A 13,316-nucleotide genomic window follows, 5' to 3' on the forward strand; every position below is an offset into this window, starting at 1 on the left:
TATGTATCACATTGTACCAGGGTAGGATAAACCTCTTATCAAACCAGGCGGTCGCTTAAGGCCCCGAAGTTTCAAGGGACCCGACAAAAACACTCTTCCTCCATCTTGATATCTCCCAATGAATTTCTATCACCTTCTCTAAATTTTCTCCGAAAATGGAAGACATAAGTCCTACGAGAAATGAAAAGAATACAAAAAGCTAATTTCAGACATTTATATTATTTTAACTAATTATTTCCTAACCTATCATCACTTAGACTACATTTCCTTTGATTTCCCCGATCATTGATACCTTCGACTGCAGGGCGCACTGCTCCTACTGGACCCCGAATGGAACTGACTCGGTCCAGCCGCACTTCGACTATAGCCCCACGACGATCCACCGTCGAATGTTGGTCCCCATGGATGTTGCTGAAACTGCTGCTGCTGCTGCTGATGCTCAAAGCCAAATGAACTCATACTGCCAGCCTCCTTCGCGAGCAGATAGTGCGGTGGTGGCGTTGGCTGCGGATACAACGCTTCCTCCGAGTTGGGCGGGAACAAGATTGGGCCACTTTCCGGATCGGCAAACTCAAACGGTACGGTCGGTGGTGCAGGTACGGCTGGAATGAACGCTTCCGGCGGTGGTGTCGGCACCGGATACATTTCGTAGTTCTTGTCCGCCGGACCGGTCGACTCGAACAGTATTGGGCCTACCTCGGCCGTCGGTGGCTCGAACTCATCCCGCAGTGGGCGCGGTGTCGGCTGGAACGGTTTGTCCGTGTACCCGAGGGCAGTGTCGACCTCGATGATCTGCCGACTAATGATCTGATTGTACATGTGCATGTCGGACGGATAGCGGGGTGGATATTCGGGCCAGTCCTCTACCTCGTTGTCGGAGAGTGGATGCACCCCGTGGGATGACTGGTAGGCGCGATGCTCATTCGAATTGTCATCATACTTGCTATACTCAACAGGCTTCTCGGGATAGTATTCAGGTGTATCGTATTGGTCATGAGGATGGTAGTGACTGGTGGGGTAGGATGGGACGTAAGAGGAATAGAACGATCGGTAGGATGATGGCGGTGGTGGAGGTGGTGGAGGTGGGGGATGATAATAGTTAAAATCGTAGCTGTCAAACTGACAGCTTGAGTGACTCGGTTCGTCGAAGCTTCTCGATGAATCTATGCGCCTCGGTGGAGGATCGACAGAGATCATCGGTGGACGCACGGGAGGTGATGGTGGTGATGGTGGTGATGGTGGAGTGAACGAATGATGCTTTGGAGGTTCCTGGTTGGAGTTTTGTGGAGCTGGTTTCGGACCAACCGGGGCTCCGTCGTACAGGTTCGGTGGTGGAGTCAGCTGGTGTTGGGGGAATGGAGTCACTGGGGGTGATTCAGGCTCTGCTGGTGGTGTCGGCTGTGGTGGTGGTGGCGGAGGACCTTGTTGAGGAGATGGTGGCTGTGTATCCTGCGGGTGATGCATCGGTTCCGGTCTCGGTTCCGGGGAAGGTGAATCAGCAGACTTCGCTCTGGAATCGACCGGATAAGGCGGCGGTGGAGGTCCGTACGATGGTGGACGTCCGTAGTGTGATGCAGGTCTGTGATGTGACGGTTGCTGATGGTGATGAACAGGTCTTCGGAACGGGTGCTTCTTGGCCTGCTTTTGACGGTTCGTCCACACCGCCACATCCATCGGCATGTGGGCCGGATTCATCTGGGGACGGTCGGGAGCTGCGCGATATCCACCGTGGTCTTCGTATCCTTCATAATGCTCTCCTTCTTCATGTCCTCCATGACAAGAATGTTCGGGAATTTTGCCTTTCTATAAGGAGATAATACATAGATTTAATAAAAATGCTCAAAAAATAAAATAAACAGCGCATACTTACAATCACAACGTGAAATTTCATATGCTTCTCGTGCTTTTTGTGCTTCTTGTGCTTGTGCTTCTTCTCCTTGTGCTTGTGTTTGTCCTTGCAGCATACCAACTGCTTGACGCCGTGGCCGTATCCTTCGTCATATCCATATCCTTCCCCACCATGCTCGTATCCGTCGTAGCCTCCTTCATCGTGATGCATCTCCTTCTCGTAGCACGACATCGTGTGACATCCGCGAGGCTCTCGGACGTAAGCTTCCTCTGTTCCGTTGAAAACACACTGCACATCCATCTTGCTGCACAGCTGCTGCACTTTCAAAGTACATTGTTGTCCTGGACCATTCAAAAGAGAATTTATCAGTTATCGCCTTCATCAATCTTCATCACACCCTTCCTTTCAATGTTTTACCTCCCGCACTGTCCACTGCAAAGTCACAGCTGCACTGGCACTGGTTCTCGCTCACCAACCGTCCGCGGCATTGACACTCCCCGCAAAGATTTTGGCACAGATCTTCGGGACTGATCGAACCGTACTCGTTCGGCTCGAGCAGCTCACCCACAACCGGGCCAGTCTCGTCCGCCCGGACCAGTGGGAGTGCAGACCCCACCAACAAAAGGCAACCCACTAAACACCAAAGCGACCACGCGCCGTCCATAATTCGGATCACCATGGTACGGTTCTGATTAGTGAGAAAGCGCGTCGTACCGTATTTAACCAGAATCAAAGCGTTGCCGGGAGCGGGTAATCCCATTTCTGTCCATCTTGCCGTGGGTTCATCTGCGGCCTTGCGACGCACATGTTTTCGCTTGGGAGTGTGGAATGTGCCACCGCAGCATCTGTCGGGGCGCCAGGTCAACTGGTGCGTCCACTGCGTCAGCGCTTTCTTGCTGGAATGTTATGCCGCAAATCTGCTTAACGCTCGCGGGAACGGGGCGCCATTGCAAGCGTACGGTCCCTGCAGACACACGGTTGCGTCGTTAAACAATGTGGTGGACAGTATATGGCCGGTGCCGAAAAATATACAACACAAAGTAAAACAAGTCGCAACCTTGCAGCAGGGTGGATGTCCTACAATTTGTGGAACGTTATGATGGAAAAAAAAGTTTAGAAAAAAACTCTCCAAAACCACAATAACACATCAAGTAACTTTAATTAAAATAGAGCAAATTGCCTTCAGAAACTAGCTAGGAATCGTTAAGAGCAATTTACTACCAGTCTTTATTGTTTTTTCTACTTATTTGAAGCATCAACCATTGTCGGTCTGTGTCTGTCTAAGCCATAGGCTTAGCCATAAGTCATCACTATCAATGACTGACTTGTGTATCACAAGTAGGAAATTTAGGACTGCTAATTAGGAGTTCATCTAATCCATCAAATGCTGCCTATTGTGCTTCTAAAGTTAAAGGCTCTAAATTCTGATGCTGATTTTTCTTTAAATTGCTTCTTAGTTATCCACGCCGGTCTCGTAGTACAGTCGTCAACTCGTACGACTTAACAACATGCCCGTTATGGGTTCAATCCCCAAAAAGACCGCGCCGCCATACGTAGGACTGACTATCCTGCTATGGGGGGTATCAATTAGTCACTAAAAGCCAAGCCCACAAGTGGGTACAGGCAGGCCGTGACCGACATCGGTTGTTGAGCCAAAGAAGAAGAAGTTATCCACGATTTTAGATAAGTTTACATACACTCTCCTTATTTATATTCATCGTCAGAATTTTAATATTTAAATTGCGTATTGTATTTATACATTTATTGTCTGTTTTCTTTATTTGTTTATTTATTTATTCATTCATTTATTTCTTTATTTTATCATTTCATTGTTTTATGTACATATGTTATCTGTTTTTTAAGTTTTTATCAATTAATGTATAAATTTATTAATTAATTTACTTACCAACTTATATCATTTACAAGGTCAAAATAAACCTGAAAAACTAATTCCTTTGCTTTTACATTACATTATACAGATACGGACGAGGAAGTTTAAAAAATGAGAACACAAAATTACTTAAACAAAAAAGCTATGCAAAAGCTTTGCATCTAGGTTGTTCACACCAACACTAAAATATGCAGCTGTTTAAATGGAAGACGCGTTATGTAATCATTTTTGAGAGTGATATCATTGGAATCAATCTTTGTTGATCTTAATTCAGTACTATAAAATATGCCTAGCCAAGGAATACTACTAGCTGCACTCTGGAATTAAAGTGCATTGGAATTTAATGTTTTGAGAAATGGCAAACCTAACTTTTAAAGTATAAGCAGTTTTTATTTAACTATGTTTTTGACATTTATTTATAACATATTGTTCATAATTCAATCAGCAATTAGCTCTAAATAATTCTAAAAACATTATCGATACAAACAAGTAGCTTTAATAAACAACGTTCTACTACCATTATGGTTATAATTCTGAACAGAATCAGAAACTATCTTACTGAAATGATTACTGCACATGTTTATTTGTTTCACTTTCCTTTTTGGACAGTGACATGACTGGGTTACGTTTCGAATTCCACACAGCAGATGCTCCTCGGCCCATGCGCGCCCTCAGCGATGCCACTTGTCTGATATCCCGAGCAAATCTACCGCCAGTGCGCGTGAGGATTAGAATATCGTTATCAATGCCAGCCCTCAGCTCATTTTTCCTAATCGACGACAAACAGTTTTCCTCTGGAAAATAAAAAGAAAAAATGCATTAAATTAAACTTCAGTAAAGACTAACTCTCTCAACTTACTTTCTTTGTCGTCGGTTGTGCAGAAACAGATGCATTTCTCGCCTAGATAGATTCCTTTGCAGCCACAATGCTCACAGGCAGCCTCACACGGAACACCGGGTACGAACTGATTGCCGTGCAGTTGAAGTCCATCCATGCAGTGATGGGTCAATCGACTGGTATCACCAATAGATCGCGCTTCCATCAAACCAACCAGGAAGAGCAGCAAGAAACTGAGCCAACGCAGTACAACGATCGATCGATACAGTGCCATGATCGTGAACGGAATCACCACTTGTGACAGGTAAAGCTTATCCTCGTGTTATGGTCGCCTTTCTTCGTATCCTACGCGTCTTTATTAGAGCTTTACTCGTGGCGTACATTTCAATGAAAGTGTTTGCCCACTCCAACAAACATCTCCGCCAAGGCGCCCTTGTTTGTGAATCTTTCCGCTGACACTAACAACCCAATCGCGCAGATCGCGCACTACTCGGAACACCCTTGTAGCAACGTAAGCAAAACTAACGCGAGACCGTAAGCTCCATCAAGCGCCAGATGGCGCCTGGTATAATATAAATCCCCATCCAGAACATTGCGGACGAACTACTTCATGTACGGCAAGCACGGGTAGAACGCACACATAGCGAGAACCTCCTCAACCATGGTGCTGCAAAGAGTAGTGGAAGCGCTGCTGCTGCTGGGCCTTCTAGCCCTCACGCTTCCAGCGACGATCAGTAGCGCTTACGAGCTGACGCTGGAAGGCGAGCTGGAATCGGGCATCAAGGATTGGTCCTGCAAATCGTACTGCAACAACTGCAATTGTACGGCCGAGTTCATCCCGGACGAGAACCTGTGTCTGTGCTACTGTCCCAACCCGACGGAAAGTGAGTATCATGCCATAGTTTTAGTGAGGTTTTTTTTGTGTATACAATGTCAAATTCTCTGCCTTTCCGCCGACCAGAACCGACCTGTTTCCAGTTCGTGCGTGAAACGAACAACATACTCGGCATCGAGTACGATCTGCAGGTGCGGGATGCGGCCCGCAGTGTCATTGGAGTGCAGCGAAGCAAACGTGACACCCCGAGAATGCAGCGAAAGGCTAGAAGGAAGGAGCGCATGGACAGACGTAGAGAAATGCGGAAAGAGAGGAAAATGGTAAGTGTTTCTTGAATGTTTGGTTTTGGCTGCTTTAGGATTGGACTGATTTTAAATTGATCCTATTTTGTTTTTTTTTTTCAGAACCGAGGTGTGGTGGCCCCCGCTGCTTAGAAATCGTCATCCATCGTAAGACCATCAAACTGGTCATACATAAGTGTAAAAATAAATATTTTAATTACTATACCAATAAACGTTATGCTCCTGGATATATTACACATATGCCAAGAATGAATCTGGAAGTTTATTTGTAGTTGGATGATTCAATTTGGTTCTGAATCTGACCAATGACCAAAAGAGTCTAGGAAAGACTCTTGTTCGCCCACATCAAACCATACTTGCAAAGGCATGTCGTCTATATCCTATCAAATGTTCTTATTCGTAAAGGAATATATTCTTTGTTCTGTATTGTGCTCGTTTGGCATAACCTGTTAGAAACCTATGCCTTCATTAGTCTCTAACAGAGTTGGTTTATCTAGGTTTGATCCGCTCTCTTACAACATGATTGTCTTACATGCATAAGGGGAAATAATGGTCTGTCCATACTTGTGCATATGTCCATTGCTAAACCCAAGACGAGTGCATTAATCCCTGCATAAGAAAGCTACACCAACGGACCAAAGTTGTGAGATGCATGAAGCAACTTAATTTATTTCATGAAAAGGATAATTTTGCAACAAAATTACCAATATTCTGGGTGCTTTTTGTTGTTGTATCCTAGTAATTGTTAATCATAGTTGTTTAATGATTGCCTATCGTTAGACATATTTGTGTAATTATGTCTATATTTATGACACTTATCTTCAACACTAACTGAACGGACGTTCAGTTCCGCGTATTAGTAGTGATCTTGCGATCTTGTAGGAAACGACACAGGTACCAATTAACTCGTAAGATTAATGAATCTATTGTCAATTCTAATCAGGATGAAATTTCGGCAAGAAAGGTTATTCGTAGTCAAAATCATTTTTTTGTAGTGCCATATTTATAGGAAGTTGTCTGGTGCTAATAAAAGGGAAAGGTTTAAGGCATAGAATAAATTGGAATAAGACTATAAGACATGAAACACATTAGTTTTTTTATAATTCATTTATCTATTATTTTTTTTCATTTTTTCACAAAACAATAAATGCTCTGCTGAATGATCCTAGCAGATTTATTTGCATTGAAAACGATCTGTCTTTAACAATTTGTTGCAAAGGGTTGAAATCGACCGGCATATCGACCAATCAACAGAGATAAATTTGACTTGATAAAAATGGATATGAATAAGGTTTAGGAATAGTTACTAGGTCATACGTTAAATTGCAAGCTTAAAGGAAACACTCTCCGAGAAATACAGAAAAAAATGATGAAAATAATGTAAAGAAAATAAGCTTTTCTCGAAAAGAAACTTCAATAAATTTATATTTTTGAAAGAATAACGGAATTCCAGTGAACTTTCAATGTTATCTTAAGTTCTTCAAGCTAAACCCCAATCATACAGCAAAATGATCAACTGAATAAAGAATGATCTTCATTTTTGCGAGTTCTCGTACAAAAACTTTTAAGCTAGTGTGTGGTGCACACTAGGAAATGAACCAAACTTTCTCATACGCTGACCATTTCTTTTCCCCGCGAATCCCAACCACACCCACCGCAAAAAAGAAACCCTTTTCTTGCTTCATCTCCTTAACAAAACCAGCATGAGCAAAAACACACACACAAATGAAACAACCGAACCCCGTGGGAGACGGCGGGCGTCTTTTCCACGCGCCGTACCAAAGACATGCCGTTTTCTCAAACAATCGCAGGATTTCGCACCATCCAAACGTGGTCAAAATTGGGAGGTCCGTTGCGTTGTGAAAGGTCATCCAAACAAAACCTTCACCACGGAACCACGGGCACCGTGGGGCTGTGTTTTTCCTTAAAGCCGGGCCAGCACGGGGCGCTGCCACACCGAGGTAAATGTGCCTCGTTCAGCAGAACCGATCGCACTTCGCTACCGGAGGCGGAACAGACACAGTCAGCAGAAAAGGTGCACCACCAGCGTGGCAACAGAAGGATGGGTACGGACATTGGGAGAAAGTGGTCGCTGGTGGCGATGTTTTCCATCGGTAAGTGAAATGGCCAGCCCGCTCAGCAAATTCCTATCGGATGGGGAGTGCAGTTTGAAAGAACAAACACAGTGCAAACAACACAAACAGCAATAAAAAATGCGTTCTCTTCTACAGCGCTGACTCTCTCCAGTGTGCAGGCCAATGAGGTCGTAACGGTGGATGAAAGTAACTGCAACATCAAACCGACCGTGATAAGCTGCGAAAAGAATAGTAAGCATCGGTGGCCTGTGGTCTGTCCCCGCGTTACCATTCCACTGATTGTGCGGCCACACTTTTTTTACGTTTTTTTTTTCCAGAGCTAGCGTACAGTGTGGTGGTGCCCGATTCCCATGGAGGTCAGATCGTCTTCAACCACAACATCGAACGGATACCGGCGACTAAGCCTCCGCGACCGACGCGCAAACGCCGACCCGCTGCGAATCGCGCCGAACGTGTCGGCGTCTTCCGTACCTTGCTGCGGGAGAAGGCCTCTGCGCTGAAGGAAAAGATGGCCCTGCTGATCGCTAGGCGACGGGCGCAGATGAGACGGCAGCGTAACCGCGTCAACAGTAGAGCACGTGCTCGATAAGTGTAAAGTGCGTTGACGGGGGAAAGCACGCTCGCACTATTAATTTATTTTGTCTTTATTGACCGATTCCACTACCGAATTGTTTTATGTGTTGAAAATTGTTAATCATTTTGCTGACTTTTTTCCTTTTACTTGAAAACTAATTTTGCTCCAAAACTCAAGCTGGGCAAACAATCAATGTAAATAAATTGGACAAAAATATATAAAATCACACTTAAAGGGATTTGTGGTTTGGTTTATTTTGGAAATCATTATTTGAGTTACTGGGATGGTCGAGAAAGGTAAAAGCTGGATTCAGAATCAGTGCCAAGATTGAAACCGGTTCGAGATCAGTTCCATGACTAGTAGGAGTTTGAGATCAGTTCCAGGATCGATTTAAGCTTAGAAGTAAGTAAGTAAGTACAAGATCACTTTCAAGACCGATACGAATTCAAAATAAATTAACGAACTACAGGGGGGGTTTTCAAGGATTCTACCACATTTGGCCTGCATTCTTGACTCTTTCACACTGGAAGTGATTATTTTGGCGCACTGGTACTATAAAGTTGTCATTTTAGTGGGTCTTGGTTAAAGGGAAGTAGATTCTATGGAAACCTTATACGACTGGCAGATATGAAATGAAATATGGATTCCAAATGAGCCAAGAAAGAGCGTCAAAAATATCTGAACAATTGAAGGCCGCTGCAATAGAATTACAAAAATGTTTTGTATAGTCCGTTAACCGTGCCTAATAAAATAAGTTTAAAAAACGCAAAAGGGATGTTGAGCTCCTTTAAAGCAATCATTTCATCTAACAGTTATGGTCTTGTGGATCATTTCTTATGAAGATATTGCAAATTCCAGCAGTTTTAAGATATGGGTGAAGAAGACATGTTCGATCTGGATTAATTTGATTAGATTCGATTAAATTATTCTTTTTACTTAGCTATTAGAGCTTGTTGGCCACATTCCTGAACCAAGAACTTTTCTCTAACCATTTTATCAAAGTTTCTTTACCCTCTTTACCGCTAAATCAAACGCGGTTCTTACAATTTCCTCTCAATAAACGCTTTATGAATTAGTTTCGGACCAACAAAGACACTTCTTTGTGTCGCTCCCGCTTGATAGCAGACGCCCTCACCGGCACCGTATATATAAATCGTATTTATACAGCCGCATTTCATCTAAACAACATGAAGCAACGTGACAGAAAAGCAACAAACTCACTTTACGAAGAAAGTAACTCTTCTAGCCAAGCTTCTGAACAACACCAAGCCCTTCAGCGGGTGCCATAAGTGGAACCATTTACGTTTAAGAAGATATATAATATCAAATGATACACTCTCTCTCTGTATATGTGGAGCCAAGCAAGCAAACAATCAGGTAGAACATTCCTTTCCACCGGCTCTTACTAGGCCACTGGTTTACAATGCCGATACGCGGCCGCGGGTTCGTCGCTTGTTTTGTAACCTTGAGATACTACTGACGGTACCAAAAACGTTAGGTACGAACGCTAACCGGGACAAAACAAAAAACATAAACCGAGGTGAGGTACAACCTCGCAGTGGAAAGTCTAAACATGTTGGTGCGATGATAAATTTCCGCGAAAACAACGGACACAAACCAACCGTGCTGCTGGTTTGGGTACCGTGCTGCTCACTTAGTATACAGACCTGCAAGCGACCACAATGCAGCTACAGCGACGATTTTGTCTTTTACTTGTTGGGGCGGCCGGTCTAGTACTTCTGGTGACACTGCACGTGGATGGTAAGTGGTTGGAAGATTGGGCGAATTAATTCGAACACGCTACAACGTCAACGTGCTTTTGCAGTGGTTCAAACGGCATCGATTTATGCGCCGGATTTCAACGACAGCAGTGCCCACTTCCTCGATCAACAGCGATCCTGTCGCGATCTGTGCAGCTTCTGCCCAACGTGCAATGGGTTCTACTGTGGAGAGGAGTGCATCTGCGAGTGCAGTCAGGATCCGACAGAGCGTAAGCCTATTCAACCACCGCTGAAAGAGCTCTTTTTTGATCGTAGCGACCTCAATCTCTTCCCTCTTTCCACAGACGCTAAGTGTATCGACAAAATCAAGGCCAACAGTGAACAGCTTGGCCTGGAGTACGATCTGTTCATCCAGCCGCCACAGAAACGATCCACCCGTACCCGATTCGGGCGGCGGGTTAAAACCACACCGGCCGAAACGAACGACAGTGGAAAGCTGTCCGGTTTTCACAAGATTCTGTTCTCAAACTTTGCAACGGCTAAGAAGATCGCCGTGCCGGAACAGCCACAACAGGAGGCCATCGGTAGTACGGTGATGGAAGTGGCATCGAGCGATACGGCCGTCCAGGAGGATCGGATCAGCAAAGATCCGCTGGAAAAGTCCGAAGTTGTGGAGCTTTTGTTCAACTGATATGGCTAGCACAATCGAAATGAAAACCGAACTAGTGTTATGATTAATTCTTACTATTAAGGAATAAAGTTTTACGTCGAAAAGATCAATTTGATGTTCAAAATGCTTTTTTACAATTTTTCTTACAAAAAAAGCAAACAAAACAATAAAAACTTGAAAATAGAGCGGGCTTTGTGTTCTGTTACTAGTGCAACCATTCTGGGAGTGTTCTGTATTTAAAGCATTTCTTGCTCCAACTCTATATACGGAAATAAATTCTCTTATGCGGCAAGAATTAAACCAAAGCTTCAGGTATCTTCTTAAAAGGCTAGACTCCATCACCAAACAGACACGTAGACACGTCCGTTTCGGTGCGGATAAGCTGTGAACTGAAAACCGGAAGACTTACCAACGATAATTACCTGTGTCCTGATTGTTCGTGCCAGCGAATGTGAAGGCACGTTTGAGATAAATCACTTGGAAGCGGTATAAATTTAGCTTGCACAACCCTACTCCCGGCTTGTTGTTTGCTCACTGTTTGAACGACTGCGAACAAAAACGAACCATGATTATCTATAGAAAGCTGCTGATCCTTTCGCTCGTTCTGGGGGCTGTTGGGGTTACTGTTGCATGGGCACTACCGAGCAAGCGGGCGGCTGACGATGCTGGCGAGACAGTTGCCGCTGCTGGTGAGAAGGACGACTACAACCCACAATGTCTGCCGCTGGAATACTTCGACAAAAGTAAGTTGCGATGGCAATATTATTCTTTTGGGTCAACAAGGACTTAAACCAACTTTCCCTCTGTTGCAGTTCAATCGGAGAAAGAGGCACGGGCCAAACGTGACGAGAAAGCAGTCGCTGTGCCCGCTGAGGAAACGAAAGACGGAGCGGAGGACGAAATCGTTGCCCAGCCGGGGTTTTTCGTGCCAGCCCGTAGACGTCGGCCGTGCTTCGGTCGCGGACGAAACTTTACGAAGGATTGTGGCCCCGGTCCAAGGGTGCGTAACTGGCGGCGGAGACCCCTGTGGAGGCGCTTCTGATTGCAATCAGGTGATACCTTGTTTCTTTCCAGGCGTATAGGGTGAAAAACTTTGTTATGGCAAAGCCTCCAGCTTCTCCTCCAGCTTCTCCTCCACCTCCACCTCCAGTCACACCAAAACCACCCCGCAGAAAACCCTAAAACACCGCTAATGGGTTAAGCATTTTCCTCTGGCCGAAATAGATAAACTTACGGTTGAAGCTTGCGTGTTTTGTTTGTTTATTGCGTTGTTTTCCCCATACCGCCTTTCCATTGCCATTTCCTCATACGTGCCATTTATCGACGCTTTCCTTTGCCCTTCTTCTGGCCAGCGCTCGACGAGGCTGCGGCCTGCGATTGTTCCTGCGGCTTGGCCTGTCTACTTTTCAGCAACGGAATGGTCTTCCCCAGATGCAGCAGTATGCTGTCCCTCGTGGCGTACTCCGAGTTAAGCGGTGCGCCATCATCGTTACGCAGCTGGACGCGAATCCGACCGCGGCATTGTAGCTCCTGGAACGAGAAGCAAACCATCGTTAGCAAAAACACTTTCACTTCACCCCGCAAACAAAATGTGCTCTCTTACTCTGCTTCGCTCTCGTGGATACTGTTTCAACTCAACCAGCACGTTCATGTTCAGCGCCTGCAGTACGTCGCGTATTTCCTGCGGCGATGGATCGTCCACGCAGCACTGTTTCGGGATGCGGCGCCCTTCCTGGCGCGATTTCTTCCGGTTGATGTACGCCGGATAGATGCAGACCCATCGTTCGCGGTCGCTGTGCTTCTTGTCGGGCGACCAGGGTGTTAGGGGCGGCGGTCCCTGCATCCGCGAGCCGCCTGGATGACCCGGATGCGCATGCATGGTGGCCATCGCTGTTTGCTTGTAGTTTGTCTGACTAAATTGTACGGTATTTCAGAATAATACGAAGTCCAGCACGTTCTCGTCGCAGAAAAACAACATTCGAATACACTCGCACTGACACGTCGTCGTCAATGGGTGTTATTTTGGTGTCAAACGTTTCTGAAGGGAGCGCCAATGACAACAATCCTCCCTTCAGCAGCGTCACTGACAAAACACAGGGTGGTTAGTAAAATTAACATGTTGATTTTGTGCAAAAAACCTTTTCTGGTATAACAATTCATAATTTACAACTGTGAAACTCATTAAATGGATTATATGAGAATTTAGCTTAATATAAAGTCTCTCATAGAGGTAAAAAAGCTTCATCACTGAGCTGCAAGCTATATGAATTTTGTTTATCGCACAACTGTCATAGCGTGGCCTCACGTTCAGCAAAGAGAGTCACGAAGTGATTTGCAGTGCTGTGAGAAAACATGATGAAAATGGTACATTTACTGCCGCATTTTCGATTTATTTGAATGAACATATTATCCTCTTCCGTGTGTGTTGCTAATCCTCCCCCCCCCCACCACCTCTTTCATCCACCGAATCTGACAACCGAATGCGACTCTTTTACGTCCGAAATACAAACCCTTGCACACACAGTCGCTCTCTTTGCTGC

At 45.1% G+C, this 13,316-nt stretch overlaps 5 protein-coding genes and 1 long non-coding RNA gene across 6 annotated transcripts; 4 read left to right on the top strand and 2 right to left on the bottom strand.

Moving 5' to 3' along the window:
• Positions 1-200: 200 nt before the first annotated feature.
• LOC120897791 (extensin-like) lies at positions 201-2,747 on the bottom strand. The gene is made up of 3 exons (XM_040302883.1): positions 2,267-2,747; positions 1,871-2,190; positions 201-1,803 (listed from the first exon to the last, which is right to left on the bottom strand). Exons 1-3 carry the CDS (start codon positions 2,607-2,609, stop codon positions 283-285), a joined length of 2,184 nt encoding a protein of 727 aa, XP_040158817.1. The 5' UTR covers positions 2,610-2,747; the 3' UTR covers positions 201-282.
• A 2,407-nt stretch (positions 2,748-5,154) lies between these two features.
• Positions 5,155-5,980, top strand: LOC120896028. Its single transcript, XM_040299826.1, has 3 exons — positions 5,155-5,462; positions 5,540-5,733; positions 5,818-5,980. Exons 1-3 carry the CDS (start codon positions 5,240-5,242, stop codon positions 5,845-5,847), a joined length of 447 nt encoding a protein of 148 aa, XP_040155760.1. The 5' UTR covers positions 5,155-5,239; the 3' UTR covers positions 5,848-5,980.
• Positions 5,981-7,743: 1,763 nt separating this feature from the next.
• LOC120894524 lies at positions 7,744-8,400 on the top strand. Its single transcript, XM_040297169.1, has 3 exons — positions 7,744-7,829; positions 7,947-8,042; positions 8,129-8,400. Exons 1-3 carry the CDS (start codon positions 7,778-7,780, stop codon positions 8,398-8,400), a joined length of 420 nt encoding a protein of 139 aa, XP_040153103.1. The 5' UTR covers positions 7,744-7,777.
• A 1,238-nt stretch (positions 8,401-9,638) lies between these two features.
• On the top strand, positions 9,639-10,886 carry LOC120896026. Its single transcript, XM_040299824.1, has 3 exons — positions 9,639-10,146; positions 10,211-10,375; positions 10,451-10,886. The coding sequence occupies exons 1-3, from the start codon at positions 10,068-10,070 to the stop codon at positions 10,795-10,797; spliced, it is 591 nt and encodes a 196-aa protein (XP_040155758.1). The 5' UTR covers positions 9,639-10,067; the 3' UTR covers positions 10,798-10,886.
• Positions 10,887-11,683: 797 nt separating this feature from the next.
• On the top strand, positions 11,684-12,022 carry LOC120896029. The gene is made up of 2 exons (XR_005738394.1): positions 11,684-11,776; positions 11,851-12,022. It is a non-coding gene; the product is annotated as an uncharacterized LOC120896029 (long non-coding RNA).
• On the bottom strand, positions 12,013-12,799 carry LOC120896027 (signal recognition particle 19 kDa protein). The gene is made up of 2 exons (XM_040299825.1): positions 12,380-12,799; positions 12,013-12,306 (listed from the first exon to the last, which is right to left on the bottom strand). The coding sequence occupies exons 1-2, from the start codon at positions 12,662-12,664 to the stop codon at positions 12,094-12,096; spliced, it is 498 nt and encodes a 165-aa protein (XP_040155759.1). The 5' UTR covers positions 12,665-12,799; the 3' UTR covers positions 12,013-12,093.
• Between the last annotated feature and the right edge of the window lie 517 nt (positions 12,800-13,316).

This window comes from Anopheles arabiensis, chromosome 2, assembly GCF_016920715.1.
Source record: "Anopheles arabiensis isolate DONGOLA chromosome 2, AaraD3, whole genome shotgun sequence".
Classification (NCBI taxonomy): domain Eukaryota; kingdom Metazoa; phylum Arthropoda; class Insecta; order Diptera; family Culicidae; genus Anopheles; species Anopheles arabiensis.

Excerpts from the sequence above, each read along its gene's own strand:
- LOC120897791 (XM_040302883.1), bottom strand. The coding sequence starts at position 2,609 with ATGGGATTACCCGCTCCCGGCAACGCTTTGATTCTGGTTAAATACGGT. Across the intron at positions 2,191-2,266 it reads TGCAGTGGACAGTGCGGGAG|GACAACAATGTACTTTGAAA; the intron begins GTAAAACATTGA and ends TGAATGGTCCAG. Across the intron at positions 1,804-1,870 it reads TGAAATTTCACGTTGTGATT|AAAGGCAAAATTCCCGAACA; the intron begins GTAAGTATGCGC and ends ATCTCCTTATAG.
- LOC120896028 (XM_040299826.1), top strand. The coding sequence starts at position 5,240 with ATGGTGCTGCAAAGAGTAGTGGAAGCGCTGCTGCTGCTGGGCCTTCTA. Across the intron at positions 5,463-5,539 it reads CTGTCCCAACCCGACGGAAA|AACCGACCTGTTTCCAGTTC; the intron begins GTGAGTATCATG and ends TCCGCCGACCAG. Across the intron at positions 5,734-5,817 it reads TGCGGAAAGAGAGGAAAATG|AACCGAGGTGTGGTGGCCCC; the intron begins GTAAGTGTTTCT and ends TTTTTTTTTCAG.
- LOC120894524 (XM_040297169.1), top strand. The coding sequence starts at position 7,778 with ATGGGTACGGACATTGGGAGAAAGTGGTCGCTGGTGGCGATGTTTTCC. Across the intron at positions 7,830-7,946 it reads GGTGGCGATGTTTTCCATCG|CGCTGACTCTCTCCAGTGTG; the intron begins GTAAGTGAAATG and ends TCTCTTCTACAG. Across the intron at positions 8,043-8,128 it reads GATAAGCTGCGAAAAGAATA|AGCTAGCGTACAGTGTGGTG; the intron begins GTAAGCATCGGT and ends TTTTTTTTCCAG.
- LOC120896026 (XM_040299824.1), top strand. The coding sequence starts at position 10,068 with ATGCAGCTACAGCGACGATTTTGTCTTTTACTTGTTGGGGCGGCCGGT. Across the intron at positions 10,147-10,210 it reads GGTGACACTGCACGTGGATG|TGGTTCAAACGGCATCGATT; the intron begins GTAAGTGGTTGG and ends GTGCTTTTGCAG. Across the intron at positions 10,376-10,450 it reads CAGTCAGGATCCGACAGAGC|ACGCTAAGTGTATCGACAAA; the intron begins GTAAGCCTATTC and ends CTCTTTCCACAG.
- LOC120896027 (XM_040299825.1), bottom strand. The coding sequence starts at position 12,664 with ATGGCCACCATGCATGCGCATCCGGGTCATCCAGGCGGCTCGCGGATG. Across the intron at positions 12,307-12,379 it reads ATCCACGAGAGCGAAGCAGA|GAGCTACAATGCCGCGGTCG; the intron begins GTAAGAGAGCAC and ends TTCTCGTTCCAG.